Genomic DNA, 26,976 nt, shown 5'->3' with positions numbered 1-26,976 from the left:
CTGATGCTGGGAAAGATTGAAGGCAGGATGAGATGGTTAGATGGCATCACCAACTCGATGGACATGAGTTTGAGCAAGCTCTGGGAGTTGGTGATGGAAGGGAAAGCCTGGCATGCTACAGCCAATGGGGTCGCAAAGGGTCAGACATAACTGAGCAAATGAACTAAGGGCTCATTCTTGGTGTTCACGCCCTTACCTACCCCCGTATCTACTCAACCGTCAGCTCCCACAACTTGTGAGACAGCTTCTGAATTAATCTACTTCTCTGACTTTGACCTGGATCACCTACCGCTTTCCAAGCTCCAACATTCAACATCTTTAGTCTGAAATGTGATGAGAGCCCCCAGCTTGTCTACTGACATCTCTTACCAGCCTCTAAGCTTTCTCCCACTGGCAATCCACACTCCATTTTGAAAACACACACACACACACTCATTCACTCTCACACACAATCTCTGCCTCATTGTCTGTCTTCCTCTTTCTCTCTGCACCCTTCTCTTTTTCATCTCACCGCATTCTCAGAAAGGCACCCTAATACTTACCGGATAAAAACAATAACCCTTTAAGTCCCTATGGCCTATCTGATTTCATCCTCAGTTACACCCTGGACCACTCTCCCCTCACTGCCACACTGCTGTCTTCCTTGTCCTTTCCCAGACACTGACCATTTTACCCACACTGCTCCTTTGGTCTAGAGCTTGCCTTGTGCTCAAATCTTTGTCTCATCAACCCCTACTCATCCTATAAGTAAGTACGTAAGTGTAGTCAGTTGCTCAATCATGTCCAACTCTTTGCGACCCCATGGACTGTAGCCCATCAGGCTCCTCTGTCCATGGGATTCTCCAGGCAAGAATACTGGAGTGGGTTGCCATTTCCTTCTCCAGGGGATCTTCCTGACCCAGGGATTGAACCTGGGTCTTCCGCATCACAGGCAGATGCTTTATTTACCCTCTGAGCCACCAGGGAAGCCCTTTAGTTCACAAGTAAATGTTTCTTCCTTAAGAAAGCATCCTGGGCATCCCTTAGAAGAGGTCATTCATCTTTGTTTTATGCAAGTTATTTTTTTAATGGTGATTATCTGTTTGTAGCCAAAAACTTAACTTGTGTGATTATATATAATGGCCCTTCTTCCCTATTAGATGTTAAAACTTCTTCAGGGCAAGAACTATACCTGATTTTGCTTATCCCTGTCTTCTCGGGGTTTACCACTGTGCTGGGCACATAATTGGCACTAAGAAATATCTATTAAATAATGAAGGAAAACAGGGAGAAGGGGAAGTCAGGTTTATATGTCTTGGCAGTCTTTGTTATACTCATTCTTCCTCTTTCATTTAAAGAATTCAGTCACTAATCTCTGTCAAGTCATTAACCAGAATAAATATGTAATCCTCCGAGTCATGGCTCCAATCTAATACTTTTAATAAAATATTTGACACGTTCAAAATAAGAAAGTCCTTGTATATTATTTAATGCATAATTTCAGCTTTCAGGAGATCTATAATAAGCCATTCTAAATAATTACCTATAATCTTTTCATATTCTGCATCCTCAAGTCACAGAAACAAAAGAAATAAAGAGACCTCACAATGGTCCCTTAACAAGCCTCTGGCAGAATTTTTCACAAGTTCTTTTAGAAAGTGTGCCTATTCTATTTTTTTAAAGTCTTTAAAGGGAATTCTATAACTTCAATTAAAGGCCCATTCAGGCAGCACTCGTCATCCTTAAACACATTCATTAGGCAACTATTTTGAATCATAATAAGTAGCTCAAGTAGATGGAGTTAGTCCACTTGAAATCTTGAGGTCTAAGAAAAGTAAAAAAAAAAAAAAAAGATAAAGGCACAAACTTAAAGGACAAGCAGACAAAAACTAAACAAATACATGATGGAAGATACAGAATTTATTCAGTTAGTCGATTGTTGAGTGAGTGAGAAGAAAGTCAGAGGTGGCTGTCACATAATAGCTTCATAGACCGACAGGCTGTCAGAGGCTGACAGTGTAAAGGGAAGGTATTTAAGAAAAGCGTGAGCAGAGCGGAGACAGATGGGGGGCTGGCAGCAGACACAGGACTGGTGCGGAGGCAGGAGACTGACAGAAGAGTCCAGAGCGAGGGGAGCACACAGTGTGGGCACCTGCGAGGACGCGGGCCGAGGAGCGGGGAGCAGGACCCGTGGAAGCTCAGTGCCGCCAGGCAAGTGTCCACCATGAAAACGAGGCACACAGGCCCCGAGCCCTGGGCAGTGGCTGCGGTGGCTGAAGGTGGCCATGCCTAAAGGTTCTATCAGCTGCCCGAGAAAGCAGCGGCCGGGCCCCAAGAGGAAAGCCCACAAACAGACTCCTGCATTTGTGCAAGATTCTCTCCTCTTCTCAACAGCATTTTCTCTGTCGATTTTTAACTCCTGAATTCAACGACCCCCACGGGTCAACAGGTCCTCCTACTGATGTCCTCCTGACTCAGCCCCTCACCTCTAACCACCCACTAAGGATTCTCCGTTCCCCTGGCCTGGGCGGCTGCGCACAGCACAACGTGTCCTACAGAGCGAAGACAGCTGGGAGTCGTAAAACACACCTCGGGTCGTCATCTGCCTTTGAAACGCGTGTGAGGATTTCTCCACCTCAGTAACGTTCAGAGTGAGTCCAGGGACCCCTAACAGTCCTTGAGACCCTCTAAGACGTTCTATGACGGCAAAACAACTTCTCTAATAATACCAAGATGCTGTCTGTCTACTTCACTCACATTCTCTCGTGAGGGCCCAGTGGGATCTCCCATAGGCCAGATGACTGATATTATTGCAAATGGCTAAATTACAGATGCAGACATGAGAATCCAGCTATTAAACCAGACAGGAAAGAGATCTACCAAAAAAAAAAAAAAAAGCCAGTGCCACTCTTCTTATAAAGGTTTTATTTTAAAAATTAAAAGGTATACTATTTATGTTGACAGGTAATGAGTTTATTGCTGTCATTTTTCAATGAATATGGAGAAAGGAACAGCTACCCACCCTGGTATTCTGGCCTGGAGAATTCCACAGACAGTACAGTCAGTCCATGGGGCTGCAGAGTCAGACACAACTGAAAGACTTTCACTTTTCACTTTTAAATGAATTAGTATCTTCTACATTTCTCAATTTTAATTTCTAATATAACATATCAATAAATATAATCCACACAAACCAAAGCTCTTCAGGGTCCTCACATTTTTTAAGAGGGTGAGAAGTTTCTAAGAACAAAATGTTTAGGAACCGCTGGACTACCCCTGGGCACAGTTCAACCCCCGGGGCCTGACATTCCAGACCTTCTTGCACAGGCTCTAGCCTGCCTGTCCTCAACGCTACCACCACCGATTCTGAGTCCAAGCCTCCGTCCTCTGCACTCCAGCCTCTTCACTGTGCCCTCAACGTCACAGACACTTCTGCCTTTCTCTTTCACTCCCAACTCTGCCCCTGCCCACAGTATTTCCTACCAGTGCACCCAGGCACAGCTCAAGCTCCCCTCGTGGACCTTTCAACCACTCCAATGCTATATCATTCACACAGCAAACAGTATCGGTACTCTATGTCGAACATTTCTCTTCATACTTTTCTTACTTCTCCAATCAGACATTAAGCCTTTGAAGGTGAGGGATTCTTCACAACTTTAAACACTGACTTACATATGGCTATTTAACAAATGATGCTATTTAATTCATACTGAATCGCTGTGTCTCACTTTGCAAGTGGGACCCAGATTTATTCAGACTCGCCTGCTGAGTCGCTCGCGGTTGGCCTCTAAGTTCCACGGGGCACCTCACAGGAGACACACTGTCTCCTGCACTCGCCTTCTGAGCTGTTCACACCTGCTCTGGGAGGCAGCCTCCAACCTCACGAGGTCAACTGTCCTGGGCTTCTTCACCTCATGGCCACTAGGTGCCCCTCAGCTCAAGTGCTTTCTTAGCAACTCTGAAAATAATCCTACAGCCTCCAAATAGCATTAACCCCCTGGGTTCTCACTAACAGACTTGGAGAAACCACTGAGATTATAAGACTGCTTATATTTCTGATGTGGATTTAAGGTACAGAGGACCCAGAAAGGATTTTGACTGAAGGAGAAAGTTTGGAGAGTGAAAGCAGAATTCTCATAATCATTTTCTGACTTTAAACAAACTCTTAAATGTGGATATTTGCTATCTCACTTATAAATATTTCCATATTTAAAAAAGTTTGTGAAATGTTACTCTGCATTTTCTCTAGACAAAAGAAATACATTATCTTTATTTATCCTTCACTAATAATTTTCCCTTTAGAATTTATGATTTTGAACTGTGGTGTTGGGAGAAGACTCTTGAGAGTCCCTTGAACTGCAAGGAGATCCACCCAGTCCATCCTAAAGGAAATCAGTCCGAAATATTCATTGGAAGGACTGATGCTGAAGCTGAAATTCCAATACTTTGGCCACCTGATGCGAAGAACTGACTCATTAGAAAGACCCTGATGCTGGGAAAGATTAAAGGCGGGAGGAGAAGCGGATGACAGAGGATGAGATGGTTGGATGGCATCACCGACTCTATGGACATGAGTTTGAGCAAGCTCCAAGAGTTGGTGATGGACAGGGAAGCCTGGCGTGCTGCAGTCCATGGGGTCACAAAGAGTCGGACACGACTGACGAGCTGAACTATTTTAGTCATTCTGATTCTTCTCAAGCACAGGGTCCATTCCTTTTGAAATTCTAAGAATTCTGGAAATATTATTGAAATGGTCTTAATTTTACATCCGTATCAACCCACTCCAGTGTTTTTGCCTGCAGAATCCCAGGGACGGGGGAGCCTGGTGAGCTGCCGTCTATGGGGTCGCACAGAGTCGGACATGACTGAAGCAACTTAGCAGCAGAGTGATACTACTTTTAATTCAGTAAGACTGAAACCATTCCAGCTTTTCACACTTCCTTTAGGATCTGTTAACATTTGAAATGCTTTACCTATTCCTGAAGCTGGTGTGAAAGAGTGGATCTTATTAACAGCTGCAAAATCCAGGGATTGAAAATATCTGAAAGAAGACTGTCCTGCCTCCCAGACAAAAATGTCAACTGAATTCTGATCTCCTACAATAACAGAATAAAAGACCAATCTGAAGGCAAAAGTTACAGGAAAAAAAAAAGACAAAATTACACAATAAAACTATAATTAAAATGTTAGATTTAATTAAAGAAACAAAGAGTATGACATTTCTTCAGAATTCATTCAATTAAACAAAAATACAACTTGGAAACACTTCAAAAGTCTTTTTGCATTTACCACAAGAAGTATAAGCATGGTTTAGCCACTAATTATGATCTGATATCAAAAAAATAATATTGAAGTTTTACTTTTTAGGAATGTTGAAATTTTACCTAAGAAACTACCGCTAAGCAGAAAAAAAGCATATCTGTATTCAGAGAGTATTTTTAAATGGTCTTATCAAAAGTCACTTGGCACTATTTATTACCACTTCAGGTTATCCATAGCATCCTACGCACAGTCATATAAAAAGTTACCTGTTTGCACATATAGTGTAAAATCTTCATAATTCTTTCTACTTTACCCACCCAACTCCAGTTTTATTTTAGTATCTTTAAAACAGTGGTTCAGAAAACCTACAGGTTATGAACATAACACTTCAAATGTTTTTCTTTGTTCCCCAAATCCATCTTTACCTGACAGTCAATAGATCCAACAAGAAATATTCTATGGATTAGCCAAAAAAAATTATTACAAGAGTATTTTCATACGAACATAATATGAATGCAAGGTACTTCTGATAACAACTGTATATGCCTTGCAAACACTCTATGGTCTTACCTAGAAAGATAGTTTTGACAAAAATTAAGTAAATATCATCGCCTGAAGTCAAGGCTTCCACTTGTGTTGTTCCACTGATGGGAACTTCCTGGAAGTTAGTAAACTCATTGCTGGACCACCTGAGTAAAAGGGAGTTTGACCTGGCATTAGCCTGGGCAATGGCTAAAAACACAGCGCCGCCTCTGGTGAACAAGGCCATGCTCAGCACACCTCGGACAGAGAGGGTCTGATGCCACACAAAGCTTCCTCCATTCCACCTGAAGACCTGCAGGGAAAGAGCAAATGCAAAATGCTCGTGACTAGGGATTTAGCACTTGTAAGAATGGAGCCAGTATCGTATGTTACTCTCTAGGACTCTTTAGTTAGGAAGATACTTTCATAAATGAGGAAATATCAAAACATGATTTCTCATTGCTCTCTCCCTCTTCTTATCTCTGTGTGTGTCTCTCCATACACAGAGATTTGAAGAGAAGTTATTTGAAAATAAATAAATTTCAAATATACATCTGGGCAGGGGTGGGTGACAGAAAGAGAAGAGAAATTCAAAAAGAGAAAAAAAAAATTGTTTAAATACTAAAACTTCAGAACTGGAAAAGAAACTTCCCAACACTGTATTATCATAACTCACGGCTCAAGCAATAAAGTATAAAGATAAACCATCTAAACGTTTTACTCCTGAAGGTGGCAATGCATACAAGGTTTCAAGTGAACTTAAAAGAAAACCCTGAATCCACCTGATTTCTTATGCCATCTGGTTAATTTCACAAAGAATTACATATAAGCCAAACATTATGCAAGAAGTTACAGACAGAGTTGCTTTTCCCTTTATGGAGCTTATTAACCAGTAGAAAAAGGCAAACAATAAACACATAAATAATTATATAAATGTATGATTATTAATCTGAGACAAGTGCTGAACATAACAGTTAGGAAGGCGTGATAGAGAATTATGACTGTCCTAGGAAATAAAATGAGAAAGAATGGCATGACAGATTTTCTAAGGTAGAAAATGTTCATCACAAGCTGAACAAAGACTGGCCCCGCTGGAATGGAGTTGACAGCACTGGGGCAGTGAAGATCAGACAGGACAGGTAAGATCATGAGGTTCCTTTGGTTGGGTGACCATACAATTTATCACAGGGTGAAAGAGACAATCATCGTAGGAAGGGTGAAAGAGACGATCTTAATCATTGCAGGACAACAGGCATGACCAAGCACTGTGCTGTGGAAAGAAGATGATACCATTATACTATTAACTATCTGTATTAAATAATCTAGAATTTATTTCAAACATAATTGGAAATCACTGAATAATTTTAAAATGAGGAGCAACATGAATTAGTATTTTTTAAAGATTACTCCAGCTACTTGGCACATGCATCTGAGGAGGTCAGAGAAGTCTGGAGAACCAGCTAGGAGGCTACTTTACTAGCGTGCTGAGAAGTGACGAGGACCTGATTAGGGGATAAAGAAGCAGAGATGAAAAGAACTGCCCATACTCAAAAAAGTCTGGGGAGATATAATAAAAAACACTTTATAATAAATTAGATGGGAATGAATAACTAGGAAAAAATCAAGAAAGTTATAACCCAGCATTCTATCTTGAGCAATCTTATTTATGAGGGTACTATCTCCCAAGATGAAAGCAAACACTTGAAACAAGTTTCATAGAGAAAATCTACAGTTTAGTTTGCGCTCTGTTAAATCTTAGCTACATAAAATATATATAAGTGGACATGCCAACATGCAGTTAGACAGGAGGTCTAGAATACAGAGAAAAGGCTACTGGTAAATTTGGAAGATAGCCTATAGTTGATATTCAGAGTAATAGGACTGGTAAAAATAGTCAGAGTGAGTGGAGAGGGGAAAAAAAAAAAAAAAAGAATTGTGAACCAAAACTGAATCTGATATCTGCAGGGCAGCAATGGAAACACGGACATAGAGAGGAGACTTGTGGACACAGCACAGGAAGGAGAGGGTGCGATGAACTGAGAGAGTAGCACTGAAACTCATACGTTACCAGCTGGAAAATAGACAGCCAGTGGGAATTTGCTGTATGATGCAAGGAGCTCAACCTCATGCTCTCTAACAACCTAGAAGGGTGGGACGGGGTGGGAGGTGGGAAGGGAGGTTCAAGAGGGAGGGGACATACGTATATTTATGGCTGATTCATGTTGACGTATGGCAGAAACCAACACAATACTGTAAAACAACTGTCCTCCAATTCAAAATAAATTTAAAACAATTTTTATATATAATAACTGAGAAAAAAAACTGAACCTGAAAAACTCCAAGATATCTATGTTCAGAATATGTTCAGAAACAGGAGAAGGAAGCAGCATTGGAGACCAAGAAAGATGACGCAGACAAACAGAACAAAAATCTGTGTGGTATACCAAAATCAAGAGAAGAGATGCTTTAAGTTTGAGGATGAGGTGGCTGTCAAATGCTAATGGGAAGTAATGCAAAATAATGACAGACAAAAGCATCCACTGTATTTGCAAGCCAAGTGTCATCAGGAATCATGAAGAAGTTTACAAAGCAAGTAGATGATTCTTTCAAGGTATCTTACTACAGAGGGGAGAAAAGAAATGAAACAAGAAGTAAAAGGGGATGAGATCAGGAGAGAAATCACTTTTTAAATGTGAAGATTATTACACAGATTGGAAAAAGTTGGCTTAAGGCTCAACATTCAAAAAACCAAGATCATGGCATCCGGTCCCATCATTTCATGGCAAATAGATGGGGAAACAGTGGAAACAGTGGCTGACTATTTTTCTGGGCTCCAAAATCACTAAGGATGGTGATTGCAGCCATGAAATTAAAAGACACTTGCTCCTTAGAAGGAAAGTTATGACTAACCTAGACAGCATATTAAAAAGCAGAGACGTTACTTTGCCAACAAAGGTCCGTCTAGTCAAGGCTATGGTTTTTCCAGTGGTCACGCATGGATGTAAGAGTTGGACTATAAAGAAAGCTGAGCACTGAAGAATTGATGCTTTTGAACTGTGGTGTTGGAGAAGACTCTTGAGAGTCCCTTGGACTGCAAGGAGATCCAACCAGTCCATCCCTAAAGGAGATCAGTCCTGGGTGTTCATTGGAGGAACTGATGCTGAGGCTGAAACTCCAATACTTTGGCCACCTGATGTGGAGAGCTGACTCATGTGAAAAGACTCTGAAGCTGGGAACGATTGAGGGCAGGAGGAGAAGGGGACGACAGAGGATGAGATGGCTGGATGGCATCACCGACACAATGGACATGGGTTTGGGTGGATTTCAGGAGTTGGTGATGGACAGAGAGGCCTGGTGTGCTGCGGTTCACGGGGTCACAAAGGGTCGGACACGACCGAGTGACTGAACTGAACTGAACTGATAATAATCTGAGAATGATGCTAGTGGCACAGTAAAGGGAATACTAACCCTAAGGAAGGCAAGAGGGACCCCTAGGTGAGGAGCCTGGTTTTTATAGAAGAAACACTTCTGCCATTGCAACAGGAGGGGGAATAAGACTGGGTACCGGGAGCTTTCTGAATCTGGGGTTGGGAAGATGAGCAATCTCCACCTTGTAGCTCTCCTTTCAACAAAGTCATAAACCGAATGTGAAGAGATGAGAAGCAGGTACGGAAGTTGGAAGAGCGAGAAAAATTATCAAGTAAATATTTATTAAGACACTGTGATACAGCTTATTAGACACATATGGGATTTCTGGGGTGATATGTGCCGCATTAGCAATGTTAAGATGAAGCTCTGTGAAACCAGTTGTGTGATTTTTCTCCATATTTTCCAATGCAATTAAATTCTAATTAAATAGTCATGCCTATTTTTATACTTGGCTCCTGAAGACTGTACCATTTAAAAATTAACTGTGACTAATCAATATCTATATTCATCTTTACTACTTTATCATAATCAAATTATGGTTTTCTTTTATACCAAACCTACAGACGAAACCTTTGATGTGTTTCAATGATTATAGTAAAAAATTCAGTTTAAAAAAATCAAACCTGAGTTAATTGAGAATCATCACTTTGACTTGCAACAATCAAATAACCTTGACTGTCTGAAGTAAAATATCTTACTTGAGAACTTTCTGAAATATTGATTGTTTGTACCTGCAAAGAACACAGAATAGTGACGATAAAAATTTAAAGGAAATTTTACGCAGAAAACCCCTGAATACGGCAAAGCTGAGTAAATATTTGAACCTCAAAACTTGAAAAATCATTCTGATCCCTAGGTAAGCATATCTATGTGTCATTTCAAGAAAGACAAAAATATCCCTGGATTAAGACAACTTGCTAAATGTGTGTTAACTTACAAAAGCCCCTTATCATTTTAACATACAACATATAGTAACTTCTATTTAGCTCAGTTTCACAAATCTGATTTTTCTTTTAAATAAAGCAATCTACAAAAAAAGTGAAGTTTTTTTTTACCAGGAATAATTTGAATCCAGATGTGAACATATACACACTATTAACAGAAGACTTTTCTTCATTTCTCTCTTCATGAGTAATCACAAAGTAGGGGGAAAGACCAATATTAAAAGCTTCACATGTTTTAGGATTTTCTATACTTAAATCCTGGGAAACAAGGAATAATAGGAAATCAGGAGGCATCCAAAATCTACATGTACATTTTAGTCTGTGTACCATAACGTAAGTGATGCTTACCTCAAATGGGACAAAAATCCCTTGCCATCGGTAAAGAGTAGAAGACAATTTTCTTAACATTAAACCATGTACCGAGTCTTCCAAAGTAAAGAAACACCAGCCAGAAGCTGATGCATCCAGAAAGCTTTGAAACGTAGAAAACGTAACATCCATTCCCCCTGAAAAACATAAACCATGGTATCCTTGTGTAAAATCCTCTCCAGACTTCACCTAGTCAAAGTTTATTTAAACAATGAAACTAGTGAGTTTGTTACTAGAAATGAAAATATTTCCATGGTAAGCAAGTGCACACATGCGTGTGTGTATATAAGAAAGAAAAGAGACAAACTAGAGAATTTCAAACCAGTAACAGTGTCAACTTACAAAAACAAGAAAATTTTTAATATCTAAACCCACAAAGACATTTCTGGAGTATATTTATAAATAAATATTAAATGTATATTTTAAAGGGAAATATGTTCAGTATGATTTTTATCAGCTTCCATAAAGATAATGAAAATACAACTGAGAAATTTAAAAGTAGTAAACACCTTTTATGGAAACATGCTAAATGCTGGGTTTTAAAAGCTTAACACTATTAATTTGAAACTACCCCTATCCAATAATTTCTAACTTCATGTGTTACATATTTAAGAATGCCAAAGCAGACTCCCTACCAGTGGCTATCAAATTTGATCAGCCTGCGTCTCCTAAAATTCTGTGCAGTAATTACATTTCATACATGTCCTAAAAGTCTGAGCTACAATTAAACAAAGACAAAAACAAAAAAACTCCACCTAATGAAGTTTTTACCTTTTAAAAACCCTCTCATGTTCTATCATGACAGTTTCCCATAGAAGATTGGTTCTTTTTAAACTTTAGTTAATGGTTCAAACATAACATACCAAGAACAAATGTCAAGGTTGAAACCTAGGCTCTCTGTAAATTACTGATCACTTTTTAGATAACCAGTTCAAGAAGTCATAATGCCAATGCCTTTTATGTACTATCCATTGGTGATTTCCTCTCCTAGAAATCCAATATTTTAGTCTTGCCTTGCCACTTTTGAAACACCACAGCTTTGACCTTCAGAGAGTGAATATTTTGCACTGAAATCTTAACAATATGGTTAAATCCTTCCCTACCATAATTCAGGAAAAGGGTGGATGAAGAATAAAAAAAAATGCCTGTTGAGATTTAAGAATCTCCAACATATACTCTCACAAGTACATCCACAAAACACATACAGAGCCCAACCCATGTAGAGGTTTAACTCTGAATTAGAAACCATAATCTTTCTTTTTTTGTCTCTCATCTCTTCATGGGTTCCGGGCAACTATGAAAGTGAAAGTCACTCAGTCGTGTCCGACTCTTTGCGACCCCATGGACTGGAGCCTGCCAGGCTCCTCTGTCCATTGAATTCTCCAGGCCAGAATATTGGGATGGGTAGCCTTTCTCTCCCTCAGGGGATCTTCCTAACCCCGGGATCGAACTCAGGCCTCCCACACTGCACGTGGATTCTTTACTGTCTGAGCCACCAGGGAAGCCCCAGGTAATTGTACTACTATTAATTATTCCCTTTCTCGTCTAAATAATCAATCCTTTTCTACTTACTATGTCTTTTCCATCAGCATTTATATGTACTTGCTGCTACTGCTAAGTCGCTTCAGTCCTGTCCGACTCTGTGCGACCCCATAGACGGAAGGAAGCCCACCAGATTCCCCTATCCCTAGGATTCTCCAGGCAAGAACACTGGAGTGGGTTGTCATTTCCTTCTCCGATGCATGAAAGTGAAAAGTGAAAGGGAAGTCGCTCAGTCATGTCCAACTCTTCGCGACCCCATGGACTGCAGCCTACCAGGCTCCTCCATCCATGGAATTTTCCAGGCAAGAGTACTGGAGTGGGGTGCCATTGCCTTCTCCGTTATACTTACTCAGGTCTCGTCAAACCAAAGAAATAAACAAAAACCCTGAATCCTACTCCCCTCCCCACCACCACCACTAGTCTTGCTAGGTTCTACCTTCTCAGCCAAACTTCTTGTGCTAGCTACATATATTTGAGGTCTGCATTCTCTCACTTCGATTCAAAATGTTACTTGGGTTGCATCCCTCTAAACAAACAGCTCTTGCTAATGACAACAAGTATTTTTTCAGTTCTCGTCCTACTTCTCATGAGCAGCTGGCACAATTTACCATTCCTCCCTTTTTAAAAAGCTCTTTTGCCGCAGTCTGCAATCCTGCATTCCCCTGGGTTTCTCACCAGGTCTTCTAAGTCTCCTTCCCCTCTCCCTACTCCTTCCATTTGACTCAGTCTGGATCCTCTTCCCTTCTCTGTCTCCATTCTCACTGGCCAGTGTTTTACGTCAATTTCCATGACTTAGCAACATGCACACTGAACGTTCCCAAATTTCTCTCTCCGACAGAGACCTTTTATTGAGTCTAAAGAAATGTCTTCTAAAATTTAACTCAAATTCAAATATTTTACTCCCCTCACCAAAGTAACACTTTGTTTCCACTCAGTACTCCCCTTCTAACTGAAGACATGACTCTCCAACCAACTGCACAAGCTAGAAACCTAGGAGTCACAGCCAGCACCTTCTCCACATCCAGTCTATCACCTAGTCCAAGCTACCACCATCTATTGCCCTTATGTTTGTTCTTTTATCTCCTCATTTCTCCTGTGCCAATCCATTCTTCACATGGCAGCAAGAATGATGCCTTCAAAATATAAATGTGATCATAACCACCCCACCTGTTATACATGGGAGCCCTCCCTCATGCCTAGATCACGAGACTTTCCATAACCCTAAAATAAAGACTAATGCATGTGATAATATCCTTCAAGTTCTTGAATGATTTGGTCTTACCTAGCTCTCCAAACTCAATACTCCCGCTTATTTCTAAACCCAGTGCCCACTCCAGTTTTTCACTTATATGCTCTATACTTCTGGCTTCCTGCTTTCTCTTGTATGTTCCTCTAACTCAGGTCTTTGCATAAACCCCACTCATCCTCAAGTCTTAGTTCAAACCCTGACACCCCCTGGGAAGCATTGTCTTATGTTCTCACACTTAGAACTTCACCTTTAAAAAACATTTATTGTACTTCAAACTACAAGTTGATTTTTACTTATTTATTTCTTCCTCTCTCTAAACTCTGAGCCCCACAAGTTCAGTATCAGGCCGGGCACAGGACACAGTCAATAAACATTTGTGAGTGCAATCAAAGAATTAAATATTTATAATCCATGTTCAGTAGAGCCATAAGATCCAACTCATAATGGAAAATGTAAATCTTAAACATGCAATCTTTCTTGGTTATAGAATTTTGTTCTTAAAGAAACTAAACGTACTCATGCCAAAGGCTGTTTCAGAAACTGTCTCCCACTCCACACTCACGGCTAAATCAATGCCATTAGTACGTGACACACTTAAATACACAGTCCTGTTGGCTTCTTCAATGTTTACAGAGGTGCCTCTAAAAGAAACAAATGGTTGCAGAAAAAGTATATCATTTCTACATATTAAATATCTATATCACATTGCTAATATATATTTAATATATTTTTAAACTTATACAAATCAAGATGAGATCCATCCACAAATTTTACACAGCAGGGAGGCTAGAATCTACAGCTCAAAACATTCATTTATGAGGATTTTCAAAAGCACAATGATCTCATACTATGAAAGTAAGAAACTGCTAAGAGTCAGTAACTTCACACTACATATTCCAAAATAAAGCCCTGTCATTCCTAAGTTTCTTTTCACGTAAATCAAAACCACTTAACAGAGAAAAAAAAACAAATCAGAAAACTCTTAACATGGTAATAAAACTAGATCTGGAATATTTGTAGAAATTAAAAATATATATATTTGTTAGCTTCTAGATGGAATTTCTAAAGCCCAATCATGTTAATATATGATTGAAAAGTCATATAAAAAGTCATTCATTTAATTTGAGCACCTAAACATAATTTATATTGTTCCTCATTTTTTATTATTATTGAAAACACAAAATAGTGCTCTTGACTGAGAGTGTCGATTCCGAGCAAACAAGAACTCTAACACCACCATTAAATAGGGCATCATTACGTTTTTGATGCTTCCTGTTATGACAACATGTGGCCTCTTTGGATCTATCAGCTAGAGCTCATTTTAAACGTTCCCATTATAACAGAGATCAGTTTTCCTCTGCATTTTCTTTATATCACATTTCCAACTTAGCTTCAGAAATGACAGTTTTCTTATGAATACACTATACCTATTTGCAACTGCAGAGATACTGAATAGCCCCAAAGGGGCCTGGTTCTGCAAGATGGTTATAAGGGTTTGAACATGTGCCCCTAGTCTAGCACCTCCAGTCGGACTAAACAAGGTGCAAACAAAATGCTCATCCATCTCTGGTTCTGTGTCCAGTATGGCAGATATGTGTAGGGCCTGAAAACATAAGCAAAAAATTATTACTAGAATTCAGTATTTTTGCCACATACATATAGAGTAATTTGACATTTTTTGACAACAAAATAATACTTTTGGAAAATATCACCTCTTTTTTATTTTAATACTGAGCCTCAAAATGTAATAGTAACAACTCTCTCAAGTTACAGCTTTCAAGATTATCAACACTGTGACTTAGTCCACTGAAAAGTCTAAAAATAAATATGTATAGTATTTGAAAATATCACTGAGATTTAAAAACTAAATTTAGGTCTTCATTTTTTGCTACTTCTTTATCCTGCCCTAGCTATATAACTACATTGGTCTCATTTCAGCCTAGGACTCACGCTTAAAAAGCACAAATTAGAAACAACCCAATATGTTTATCAACAGGAGAATGGATAAACAAACAGCCATCTATTCAATGAAATGCTACCAGGCAGTTTAAAAAAGCATCAACTACTCATGTGTACAATCAAAAATTGTGTTGACCAAAACAAGCTAGACACAAAAAGAATTCATACTGTATGACTCTATTTATAAGAAGTTCAAGAATCGGCAAAATGAATCTTTCATGACAGAAACCAGAAAGCCTTTTCGTCTGGGGAGGGTAAGGGACAAGAAGGAAACTTCTGTCTGATGGTGATGTTTAACACATTAATCCAAGCGGTTGTTACATTGATGTATACATATTTTTAAAGTCATCGACCATGCGCCTAAGATTTTTGTATTTTACTGTTTATATCTCAGAAAATAAAAATATGTGGGGAAAAAAGTAATTATAGAGGTAAGAGAAAAACCTATTTAGTCCAATTTGTTCAAACATTTAATTTGCCTAATGAATAGAAAGTTCTTTAAATACACTATGAAAAAGTCTTTTAAGAAAAAAAATACATAAGTTTAAAATATACAAAAAGTTATATAGATAAAATTTTAAACTTTTTTTTAAAAAAGGAAAGCATGTGAATGTAAAGCAACAGAAAATTCATAAAATACTTCAAATTTAAATTATTTTCATCTATATCAAGATGTAAGTGTTCCTGAACAAATCAATTAAATGTTCTAAATTTCCAAAACACACAAAAAAAACTGGACATGTAAATAAATATGAATTCAAAAGTGTGATGGTTACACAAATTGATCATAAATAGAACTATTTAATTATTAGATGGATTGTTTTCCAGTGAAATATTTTTAAATGTATTATTTTAGATACTATACTTTATATACTTGGCTTAAACATATCTTAAGCTAATATAATCAGTTGTTTTAAACCTCAACTGTGTTTAAAAATAAAGTTTAGTAGCAGGAACAGAAAATTATTACTATATAGAAAAGAAGTTTCCGAAAATGAACTTCTGCAAACATAGTTCAATTTATGATTAATCCTAAATCCAGCATTCCTCCTCCAATAAGCTATTCTTGTTTTCATAAGATACTTGCTTCTCAAACAAGCTGTCTGAAGGAAACAGCTGTATTTTGTTTAATGACAATGTGGCAAAAAGAATGACTACCTACTGCTTATGACTGCAATGAAGGTCCTGGAGTTTCTTGTAGTTTATGACTTAAAGGCAATATAACATGAAGCATGTCATTTAAATATACTTAACATTCAAAGCACCAATATGCATATTTTCTTTGTTATTTGCACATTCCACAACTCTGTTAATGGAGCAAATTTCTCCACCTGCATTCTATACAGACAATACAGCAGTAATCTAGTCATTATCTTCACCTATCCCCTAACCTGGATTTTTTTTCTAAGATCAAGGGGGCTCCTCAAAGAAAAAATTATTTTGTAAATATTAATCATTCATTCTCATTAAACGTTCATCCTGTACCTTGAAACGAACACCTTCTTCTAAAACAACATAGCCTTTGGAAGGAGTCAGGTCTTTCGACTCCACTGAAGAATTCACTTCTGTCACAATGAACTGAACGGTCACAGTTCCAAAAAGTCCTTGGGCAGGTTCCCGAACAATGTACAACACTGCCATACTCTCCTGGACGTAGACAGCTGTCGGTTCTCGTAGGAAAAAGTGCTCACTGTTGTTAAACGACAGAACTCCAGGGCCATCGTCATTAGCAAGGATGGTAATGAAGGCTATCACCATAAAAATATTAAAACAATAAATTAAAATAGAATGGGTTATAAGTGGTGGGAAGTATGTGGATACTTCATTGTAAACTACGCCAATGCTTTTCTAGATCATCTTAAAAATAAATGTTCAAAGGCATTTAATGAAATTCTACTCTCACTCATGATATAAATAAAAAGACTCAGTAATCTTTTTTTTTTTTTTTTATGGCTGTCTCTACACTATACTAGCAAAGAGTTGAATACATGTGACAAAGATCCTCTAGCCCACAAAGTCAAAATGTATATTCTGACTCTATTTTAAAAAGTTTGCCCATCTGACCTAAATTTCTAGAGTTGCAAGTGTTATTGAATATTTGAGCAGATCTAAAGAAGCTTCTTTAAAGACGCTTCTAAAGAAGCGTCTGCCTACAATGCAGGAGACCTGGGTTTGATTCCTGGGTTGGGAAGATCCCCTGGAGAAGGAAATGGCAACCCACTCCAGTATTCTTGCCTGGAAAATTCCATGGACAGAGTAGGCTACAATCCATGGGGTCACAAAAGAAGACTCAGTAATCTTGAGACAAAAGGCAGCTTCTTCAACATGATAAAGTAATATCTCTCAGAAGCCAACAGAAAGTACTAAACTTTAATGTTGAAACATAAGAAGACAGTGATGCCTCTCATTACTGCTACTGTTCAGCACTGCCCTGGAGCTACCAGCCAGGTAACAGTATAAAAGCAATGGAAAGGAGGCATCAGCATGCCACTATTTCTAGACATCGTGATTATCTTCTTCAAAAAGGCAAGAGAAAAAATATTAGCACTATTACAAGAGTTCAAAATATAAGCTAACTAAAGGAGACCAGTCCTGAGTGTTCATTGGAAGGACTGATGCTGAGGCTGAAACTCCAATACTTTGGCCACCTCATGCGAAGAGTTGACTCATTGGAAAAGACCCTGATGCTGGGAGGGATTGGGGGCAGGAGGAGAAGGGGACGACAGAGGATGAGATGGCTGGATGGCATCACCGACTCAGTGCACATGAGTTTGGGTGAACTCCGGGAGTTGGTGATGGACAGGGAGGCCTGGCGTGCTGTGATTCATGGAGTTGCAGAGAGTCAGACATGACTGAGCGACTGAACTGAACTGACTGAACCTTCAGAAATCAAGAGCTTTCTATCTTCTACTACCACTACTAATAATGTTAGTAACAGCCAAAACAACAACTACTACTACTGAGAACTTACAAATTGCTTAACCGACATTCTTAACTCACTTAATGCTCACAGTATCCCCGTGCAATTGATTCTATTATTATTCTCATTTCACAGAACGAATGATTGAAGCACAGACAGGCAATGTGTGGACATTCACAAGCCTAGATGTGGCAGGAATAGCTGTCAAAGCTAGGAAATCTGCTTCAGAGCATGCATTCTAAAAGATTATTATAATACCTCTAAATAATCTAAAAGATTATTATAATATCTCTAAATAATCTAGAAGATTTTTATAATATATGCTGTGCTGTGCTTAGTTGCTCAGTCATGTCTAACTCTTTGTGACCCCATGGACTGCAGCCTGCCAGGCTCCTCTGTCCATGGGGATTGTCCAGGCAAGAATACTAGAGTGGGTTGTCATGCCCTCCTCCAGGGGATCTTCCCAACCCAGGGATAGAACTCAGGCTTCCCACATTACAGGCGGATTCTTTACCCTCTGAGCCAACAGGAAAGCCCAAGAATACTGAAGTGGGTAGTCTATCTCTTTTCCAGGGGATTTTCCTCACCCAGGAATCGAACCAGGGTCTCCTGCATTGTAGATGGATATATAATCACTTAAAAATATAATTACAAGGGACCTAGTTCATAATAGTAACAATACCTAGGAATCAAAGTCAAAAGACTTACATGAAAAAAAGTGCACAATCTTAATGTGTGACTATGGCAGATGCTGTCAATGCCCCACCATACCACAGGGCTCACTCAGGAGTGAAGAGAGGTGAGAGGGAGCTGTGTATAAATCATCAATTACCTACTATATTTTCTCCCAGCTCCAGTCCAGAAGAAGGATTTGTTAAAATCAGCTGAAATGCTTCATCTCCTTCTGGAATGTCATCATCAAGAATCATTATGTCAACGTTTTTATACCTTTCTCCATTAGCGAAATGAAGAATCTGGTCCAAGAGGCAGAAGTAGGCAGTATTATATTTTAATACGCTGAGTCATTTTTAAATGTTTGGAAATAAATATGAAGTACTGCTGAATGTGAAATAAGCTATTTACAGGACTTTTTCCTTACTTTTTCATGACCTTTTTTTCTCTCAATTAAGTTTAAAAAGCAGTAGGAAGAAAGGAAACATTTGACTAAGCAGTAAAAGGCAACAAGAGACAAGACAAAAAATATTTTCAAACACTCAAGGTGTTTCAGTAAAGCAAAACAAAGAAATGAAAGCAGTAACGTTTTCAAGAAGCATAAGAAGCACTCTGGTATGGTCATCAATTATATAAACTCTTTTAACACAATAATGTATGTCTTCCAGTATCAAATATTGCAATTAGATAGCAAATGAATAAAAGAAAAGTGTCAAATATTATAATAAAATAATGAATGAAGTAAAATATAGAATAATCTTTGAAACAGTACTGAAAATTCAATCTGTATAATTTACCAAAACAGTGAAGAGAGCTATTCCACCAGGTGGAACTCTGTGGCTCTAATTGACTGTGGAATACAGAGTAGTTTATTATTTCAAGGTTAACTGATGTACAGGCCCTAAATCACTGTAACTGTCAATGAATTCACCATTGGTATAAAGGCGTAATCCACTCCCAGCTGTGCTTCCAAATTCTGGGCATACACAAACAGGGAAACAGGGCCAAGAGCCCCTGTCCTCCTCTGGGCTACCAATGTTAGACTTCCTTGGGTTTCATTTACTTCAAACCTATGATAAAGAGAAAACGTTCATTTTTCCCTTACAAGCTTCTATCCACTAGACAGTAAAGAATCTGAAACTCCGTTAAGAGCTCTCACACAGCCTTGGCTTTACCTGCTCAGCTGCCACTCGATTACGCCTCGAGCACCATCATTCGCATCAATGATGATTTGGGCAGTCAAGCCCTCTGAATCTGAAAGAGCATAGAAACATATCTTTAAATAAGCAATCAAAATGAGAACTATTTGATACAGAATTTAAAGACCATATCTTTGGTATACAGAGGTGCTGTCAACACTAATCAAAAGATGCTAATATACAAATACTTGTATGAGTAAGCAAGCTTTTGCTAACAAACACCACTAACTCATAGAAATCTAATCAACTGAGAACAGGATAAAATAAGCAACTGGAGCTATGGTTTTATTTCTATTATTTTAAGCCATTTCAAGAGGAAGGAAAATAAGGGATAGCTGCAAGAAGGAGAAAGAAGAAGGAAAAACTGGGGAGAGAAGGAGAGGAAGTGCTGCAGAGAAAAATACAGGCATCAAAGAGCCAGAGAGAGACAGGGGTACAAACAGAAGTTGGGATAGATGGGAAAGAAGGGGAAAGGTAAGTGGAATAAAGACTAAGCTTAACGTAAATTTTCTAATCCCTTTTTACTCTGTATTCTGTTCACCAAGCTCAGTATGTTACCAATATCTATTATTCAGTCTGGAAATAGTAACTAAACCAGTTACTGTTTTGCTCTGTTTTTTAATATGTTTGACTTTTATTTTTTAAGTTTCAGAAGCTCCGCCTTACTCTCGGATCCTTATGACAGCTGTCTAGGTGAAGAAGGGTAAGGAGAGTGGCATTCTCTATGAGTCAGGAGATCAATAACGTCGAGGAAGCATACATCAGGATTTGTGCCTACAGGCTACAGGGCAGAGGCCCAGTCCCACCATTTCCTAGCTGCGTGACTGCAGCATGATTCCCAGTTTCTCTTAGCCTCAGTTCCCTCATCTGTAAAACGGGCAAATATAACAGACAATAAAGAATCTGCCTGCAGTGCAGGAGACCCGGGTTCGATCCCTGGGTCGGGAAGATCCCCTGGAGAAGGAAATGGCAACCCACTCCAGTGTTCTTGCCTGGAGAATCCCATGGACGGAGGAGCCTGGTGGGCTACAGTCCATGGGGTTGCAAAGTTGGACACGACTGGGTGATCAACACTACTACAGCTACTACTACTAAGGAATGATGGTCCTGATATACAAAACACTTGGAAATAAGAGCATCAGAAAGCACTAACCCAAAGCTAAATTGTTCAAATTATCTCTGAGTACAGGGAAGATGATGTACTCTGCAAGTTTTCTTAGTGTGAACAGTAATAACCTTGTAGTAACTGCTCAATATAAACAACCTAGTCCTTGCGATCATGTATTCCTTTTGCATAAAAATGGAAACTTTCCAAATAATAAATTAAAAACTGATTATTCCCTTCTGCTACTTTCAAAGCTGTCACACTGAGCCTCAGAAGTGAGTGAGGAAGTCCCACTCCTCAGGCCACAGTAGGGCCACGCTTCTCCCCCTTAACCCAGACTCATCTCCCCTCTGCCCAGAACACCTTCTAACCAAGGGACAGGGAGCAGGCTACCTCAGTGCTACTCACCACCACCCCCCACCAGGCCATCACATCTGAAAGTTTCGAAAAAACTTTCCAATATCGAATGTCCAAATCGTGAACAGGAGTTTGTGTTTTAATAGGAAGAATTTCTCTTTTTAAAGTAATCTACATAAATTTGTACTGAGGTTCGAGTTTTACCTTTCAGTCTGTAACGAATTAACTGAGTCTTTTCTAAAGCATGAAAGGAAAGAGATAAAAAGTCAAAACAGCAGCAGAGAACACAACAAACAAACAAATGCTGTTCTTAATCTACGAGAACATAAAAACATCTGATAATCTGGAGATCTAATGAAAACAGCAAATTAAATTTTGAAAGGAAAATGACTTCATAAGAACTAATTCTATTTTGAAGATTACAAATTTGTTCATAAAATAATTGCAATGTTTAAAGAAGCATCACACAGGAATTCTTAAATGTCTTTATGCTGTCCAATGCACACAACTACAATATATGAGGGTCTTTCAACTAAAACTAAAAGCTCACCATATTTTCACATATAGCTGAGATTAGCAAACTTCACAATGATCATTTCTGATTAAAAACTGAAGAAATTTTATTTCATTTGCAGTGAGTAAACAGAAACAAACAAACAAAAAAGGCCACCATACCTAATCTAGGAGGAAACGAAGTGAAAGGGGCCATGATAAGTTCCACATGAGTTAAATTCACGAGGAAACATTCTTCTAGTTCTGGTATATCGTCCTGCAAAAATTCACCCATTAAATTCTCTACAATTACGGTCTCAAAGTAATTACGTCTCACAAGCTGCTTTTTGAAATTATCTTTTAAATATATATATTTAAATGGTATACAGAAAATACAAAAATTCAAACACAGAGTAGAAAAGATTTAAGTCAGAAAAAAAAAACAACCATGTCTTAGCAATGATTTTTTTGGATTTAACACCAAAAACAAAAGCAATAAAAGCAAAAATAAAAAGTGGAACTACATCAAACTGAAAAGCTTCCTCAGAGCAGAAGAAAACATCAGCAAAAGAAAAGGCAACCTATCAAATGGGAGAAAATATTTGCAAATCACAAAGATCCAAAATATGTTTTAACAGTAGTATAAGTCAACAGCAAAACAACAAATAATCTGATTTAAAATGCAAAGGAATGGAATAGAAATTTTTCTAAGGAGGATATACAAATGGCCAACCTGTACATGAAAATGCACTCAATGTCACTAACCATCATAGAAATGCAAGTCAAAACCACAATGAGACATCACTTCACACCTGTTAGAATGGCTATTATCGAAAAGATATCAGTGTTGGTGAGAATGTGGAGAAAGGGGACCCCTTTACACTGTTGGTGAGAGTGTAAACTGGTGCAGTCACTCTGCAAAACAACATGAAGGTTCCTGAGAAACTTAAAAATAGAACCACCAGCAATCGAACACCTGGGTATTTATCCAAAGGAAATGAAAATAGAATAATGAGGAGGTATATGCACTCCCATATTCATTACAGCATTATTCACAATGGTCAGGTTACAGAAACAGCCTAAGTGTCCATCGACAGATGAAGGGGTAAGATGTGGTGTATAAGACGGAACATTACTCAGCCACAAGAAAGAAGGAAATCATTCGTTTTGACAACCAAGATGGATCTTGAAGGCATTACGCTAAGTGAAGTAAGCCAGACAAAGACATACTGTATGGTAGAACCTATATGTGGAATCTAAAAAAAAAGTCATACACATAAAACAGAGAATAGAAAACCAGTTGTCAGGGGCTAGGTGGGGAAGTTGAGGGTGGGGATAGGGAAGGAATTGTTAAAAGAGTATAAACTCAGCTACAGATGACAGATCCGAGGATCTAAAGTAAAACACGGTGATTCTAGCTGACAATACCTTACTGTGTAACTGACATTTGCTGGTAGAGTAGAACGTGCATGTTCATACACACACAAAAAGATAAACACATGAGGGGACGGAGGTGTTAACTAGATATGCAAAATCCTTTCACAATGTAAATATAAATCAAATCAACACAATATACCAATTTTATATACTTTTTAAGATTTTACATAAGTTTACCATGCAGCATGGGCTAACTGTACTTCAATAAAGCTGAATTTAAAAAATAATAATAATAAAACTATTAAACTTTTATACCTAATTATATGTTATTATGTGGAACCACATGAAATCATTTTATATTGATTTCAGTTTTTACCTGGACTAATATGTAAACCAATTATATAAATATACAAGCTTAATATTATTTTAAATATAATAAAAGATGTTAAATTGCTTTCATATCCAATTAAGAGTGAAGAATAGAATAACACGGTGGGAAAAACACAGGCTTTGTAGTCAAAGAGACCTAGTACATTTCTGTAATTTTAGTTGAGTTGTTAAAACTTTCAGCCCTCAATTCTGCCATGTGTTTTTTTTTTTTTGGCCACACTGGGTCTTCGTTGCTGCGCGTGGGCTTTCTCTAGCTGCAGTGAGCAGCAGCCACCCTATAGTTGCTGTGCACAGGCTTCTCATTGCAGAGGCTTCTCTTGCTGGAGAGCACAGGTTCCAGGGCGGGTGGGCTTCAGCACAGCTAGAGCACCTCTAGAGCACAGACTCAGCTACTTTGGTGCACAGGTTCAGTTGTCTTGCAGCACGTGGGGTCTTCCTGGAGCAGGGATCGAACCCATGTCCCCTGCATCAGCAGGCAGATGCTTAACCACTGGACCACCAGGGAAATCCAATTCCAACTTATAATGAGGGAAACAGCTACCTTGGGGACTTCCCTGGTGGCTCAGATGGTAAAGCGTCTGCCTACAATGTGGGAGACTCAGGTTCAATCCCTGGGTCAGGAAGATCCCCTGGAGAAGGAAATGGCACCCCACTCCAGTACTCTTGCCTGGAAAATCCCACGGACGGAGGAGCCTGGTAGGCTACAGTTCATGGGGTCGCAAAGAGTCGGACACAACTGAGCAACTTCACTTTCACTTTCTTTTTTGGGGGATATTGATTAAAAATATGTAAAATTGATTAAACATAATGCATAGCAGATGCTTAACCACTGGACCACCAGGGGAAGTCCAATTCCAGTTTATAATGAGGGAAATAACAGCTACTTTGGGGATATTGAAATATGTAAAACTGGTTATACATAATGCATATGGAGTACCTGGCCCTAGAGTGAGTCCCTACAGAGTGATAGATACTAGTGATGGTTAATTTTCATACAATACTATGATTAATGACTAACAAGGCAGGTGCTCAAAACAGGAGGACTAGCTAAACCACATCATCAGTAAGTAGACAGACAGCAATATCTACACAGAAATCCAGTATATACATATATATATGGATAAACAGTATCAGTGTATATACCTCTCTCTTCATTTTATTTAATGGAGATATGTGGCCACATGAAAAATTAAGAAAATACAAGTCACTGGCTCTGTCTTCTATAATACACGGACCAATGAATTACGGAAGCAGCGATATACAGGGACTGTCTCCCATCTACCCCCACCATACCCCATCCCCACAGAACAACTCTCCTCAGCCTGTATATTCTGTATATATCCCCCCGGCCTGGCTTATTTCTGCACATACAGACCTGTGGTCTTTTAATCTTGTGCTAATAATCTAAGAACCAAAAAGGTTACAAAGACCTAGGGAGAAACAAAGGAAACTTTGAAATTCTGTGTTCATAGAATAAGACTCTGTAAACTAGACCCCTGAAAGGTGACTTTCTGCTTTAATAATAACATATCTGAGGAATAATTTATTTTTATTGTTACATTAACAGATACTATGTTTGAAAGAAGACCACCTTAAAGTTTCATCAAATCTTGTGTCGTATGTCACAGACTGAAATAATATTACCTTTCATGCTACAGCGTTAGAATTCTCAAATTATTGTATTAGGTCACAGTGTCATGGTAATCAACAAAACAAGAATTACTGACTTCAGATGGTAGATGGTTTAGTACTTACAATTTTGTAAATGTAAAAAGCTTCTGAGAAAATAAGAATTCTCAAGAAACAGAACCCCCAAAATACACAGTAATTGAAAATTCATTTTCTAAGGCAATATTACTCTCTCCCTTCCTCCACCCTCTGCCTCACAGTCATCTCCTACACTCTCCATAGGTATTATTTTCATAAACCTCTTGGAAGTGAATTTAGGTAGTTGAAACACCAGGTCCCAAAATAGCACAAGATTCTGCAATGTGAAAAATCATTTAAAACACAATTTCAGTCACCAATGATTACTTTAAGCTTGACCATAATCACATCTTATACCATCAGCCTCTAGTGAGTTTCCTGCTATCTCTAATTTAACCAGTCTTAAAAACTAAGACGCTGACCTACATGGCTTCACTGCTCCAATGAATCCTTCAGAGTAATCAAAATGCTCCTCTGGAATCTCTCAGGCCATTGCCATCTTAAAGGGGATTGCTCTAAAGAAATTTTCTTTATCAAAAGTTGTTTCTATAATAAAATACACTACAACAGATGACCCTATCTAGACAAGAACAGAATCCCTGTGTGGTTAAAAAAAAGAAATCACAAAAAGAAAGAAGCTGATTTAAGGGCACCAGAGCATTTAATCGATTTCTACTTGTTACCTGGCTATTCACGTTTAGTGCAGCAACAGCAAAATAAGTGTTTTACCTCAAGGATAGTAATGTCGATGGCTCCTGCTGTTTCCCCTTCTTCTAAAATCAGAAAGCCAACGACCGGGACGAAGTCCACATCTGGCTCAGCGAGGTTTCCTTCTGTTTGGTTCTTTCGGCTCAACATTCCAGGAACTGTGGCATACGTGACATTAATTGCTCCTAAGTGAATTGGATGGGAAAAGATTTTATAATTAAATTAAAAAAAAAAGGAGGTTCAAGAGGGAGGGAACGAAGGTATACCTATGGCCGGTTCATGTTGATGTATGACAGAAACCAACACAATATTGTAAGGCAAATATCCTTCAATTAAAAATAAATAAAATTTTTAAAATAACATTACAAACTTTTTGACTTTCGTAAAAGCACCTCAGTAGCTGCACTGTTGGCCCCCAATTCTTCACCCCTTCCTATGTTTCTGGCCTTTATCATGTAACGGCTCAGTGATACTGCGCTGTGGGCAAGGTAGACTGTCCCACCTCTAGACTTTGGGTTGACTGTGTGACTTATTTTGGCTGCTACCACAGAGACAAAGTGATTGTGTGCTAGTTCTGAGCCTAGACCTGATGGAGTCTGCATGTTTTTGCTCGTCCTCAGGGCCTCTACTGGTGGCAGGAGAAGAATGAGAGGCATATTGGAACAGAGTCACCCTGGGCCAAGTCCAGCTCAGTTAGTGGACCCATAGCCCACCCGCTATCATATGCTGCTGAGACTGTATGACTATTTATTGTACAGCATTTTGTGACACTAGATAGTACAATATTCATTTTT

The 26,976-nt window shown here is 38.7% G+C and overlaps 1 protein-coding gene across 1 annotated transcript in view; it reads right to left on the bottom strand.

The window, feature by feature from the left end:
- ADGRV1 (adhesion G protein-coupled receptor V1) overlaps nucleotides 1–26,976 on the bottom strand; it is a 537,422-nt gene that overhangs the window by 392,000 nt on the left and 118,446 nt on the right. The window contains exons 38-50 of the mRNA XM_068981126.1: nucleotides 26,204–26,367; nucleotides 22,184–22,277; nucleotides 20,023–20,101; nucleotides 19,779–19,917; nucleotides 19,008–19,149; nucleotides 16,741–17,003; nucleotides 14,724–14,899; nucleotides 13,813–13,937; nucleotides 10,485–10,642; nucleotides 10,248–10,394; nucleotides 9,816–9,923; nucleotides 5,812–6,076; nucleotides 4,953–5,075 (exon numbers count right to left, since the gene is read on the bottom strand). Coding sequence (XP_068837227.1) covers nucleotides 4,953–5,075; nucleotides 5,812–6,076; nucleotides 9,816–9,923; nucleotides 10,248–10,394; nucleotides 10,485–10,642; nucleotides 13,813–13,937; nucleotides 14,724–14,899; nucleotides 16,741–17,003; nucleotides 19,008–19,149; nucleotides 19,779–19,917; nucleotides 20,023–20,101; nucleotides 22,184–22,277; nucleotides 26,204–26,367 — 1,983 coding nt within the window. The remainder of the gene's footprint in view (nucleotides 1–4,952; nucleotides 5,076–5,811; nucleotides 6,077–9,815; nucleotides 9,924–10,247; nucleotides 10,395–10,484; nucleotides 10,643–13,812; nucleotides 13,938–14,723; nucleotides 14,900–16,740; nucleotides 17,004–19,007; nucleotides 19,150–19,778; nucleotides 19,918–20,022; nucleotides 20,102–22,183; nucleotides 22,278–26,203; nucleotides 26,368–26,976) is intronic.

Source organism: Capricornis sumatraensis, chromosome 9, assembly GCF_032405125.1.
Source record: "Capricornis sumatraensis isolate serow.1 chromosome 9, serow.2, whole genome shotgun sequence".
NCBI lineage: Eukaryota > Metazoa > Chordata > Mammalia > Artiodactyla > Bovidae > Capricornis > Capricornis sumatraensis.
The sequence above is the reverse complement of the archived record's forward strand: the minus strand, read 5'-3'. Positions and strand labels throughout refer to the sequence as shown.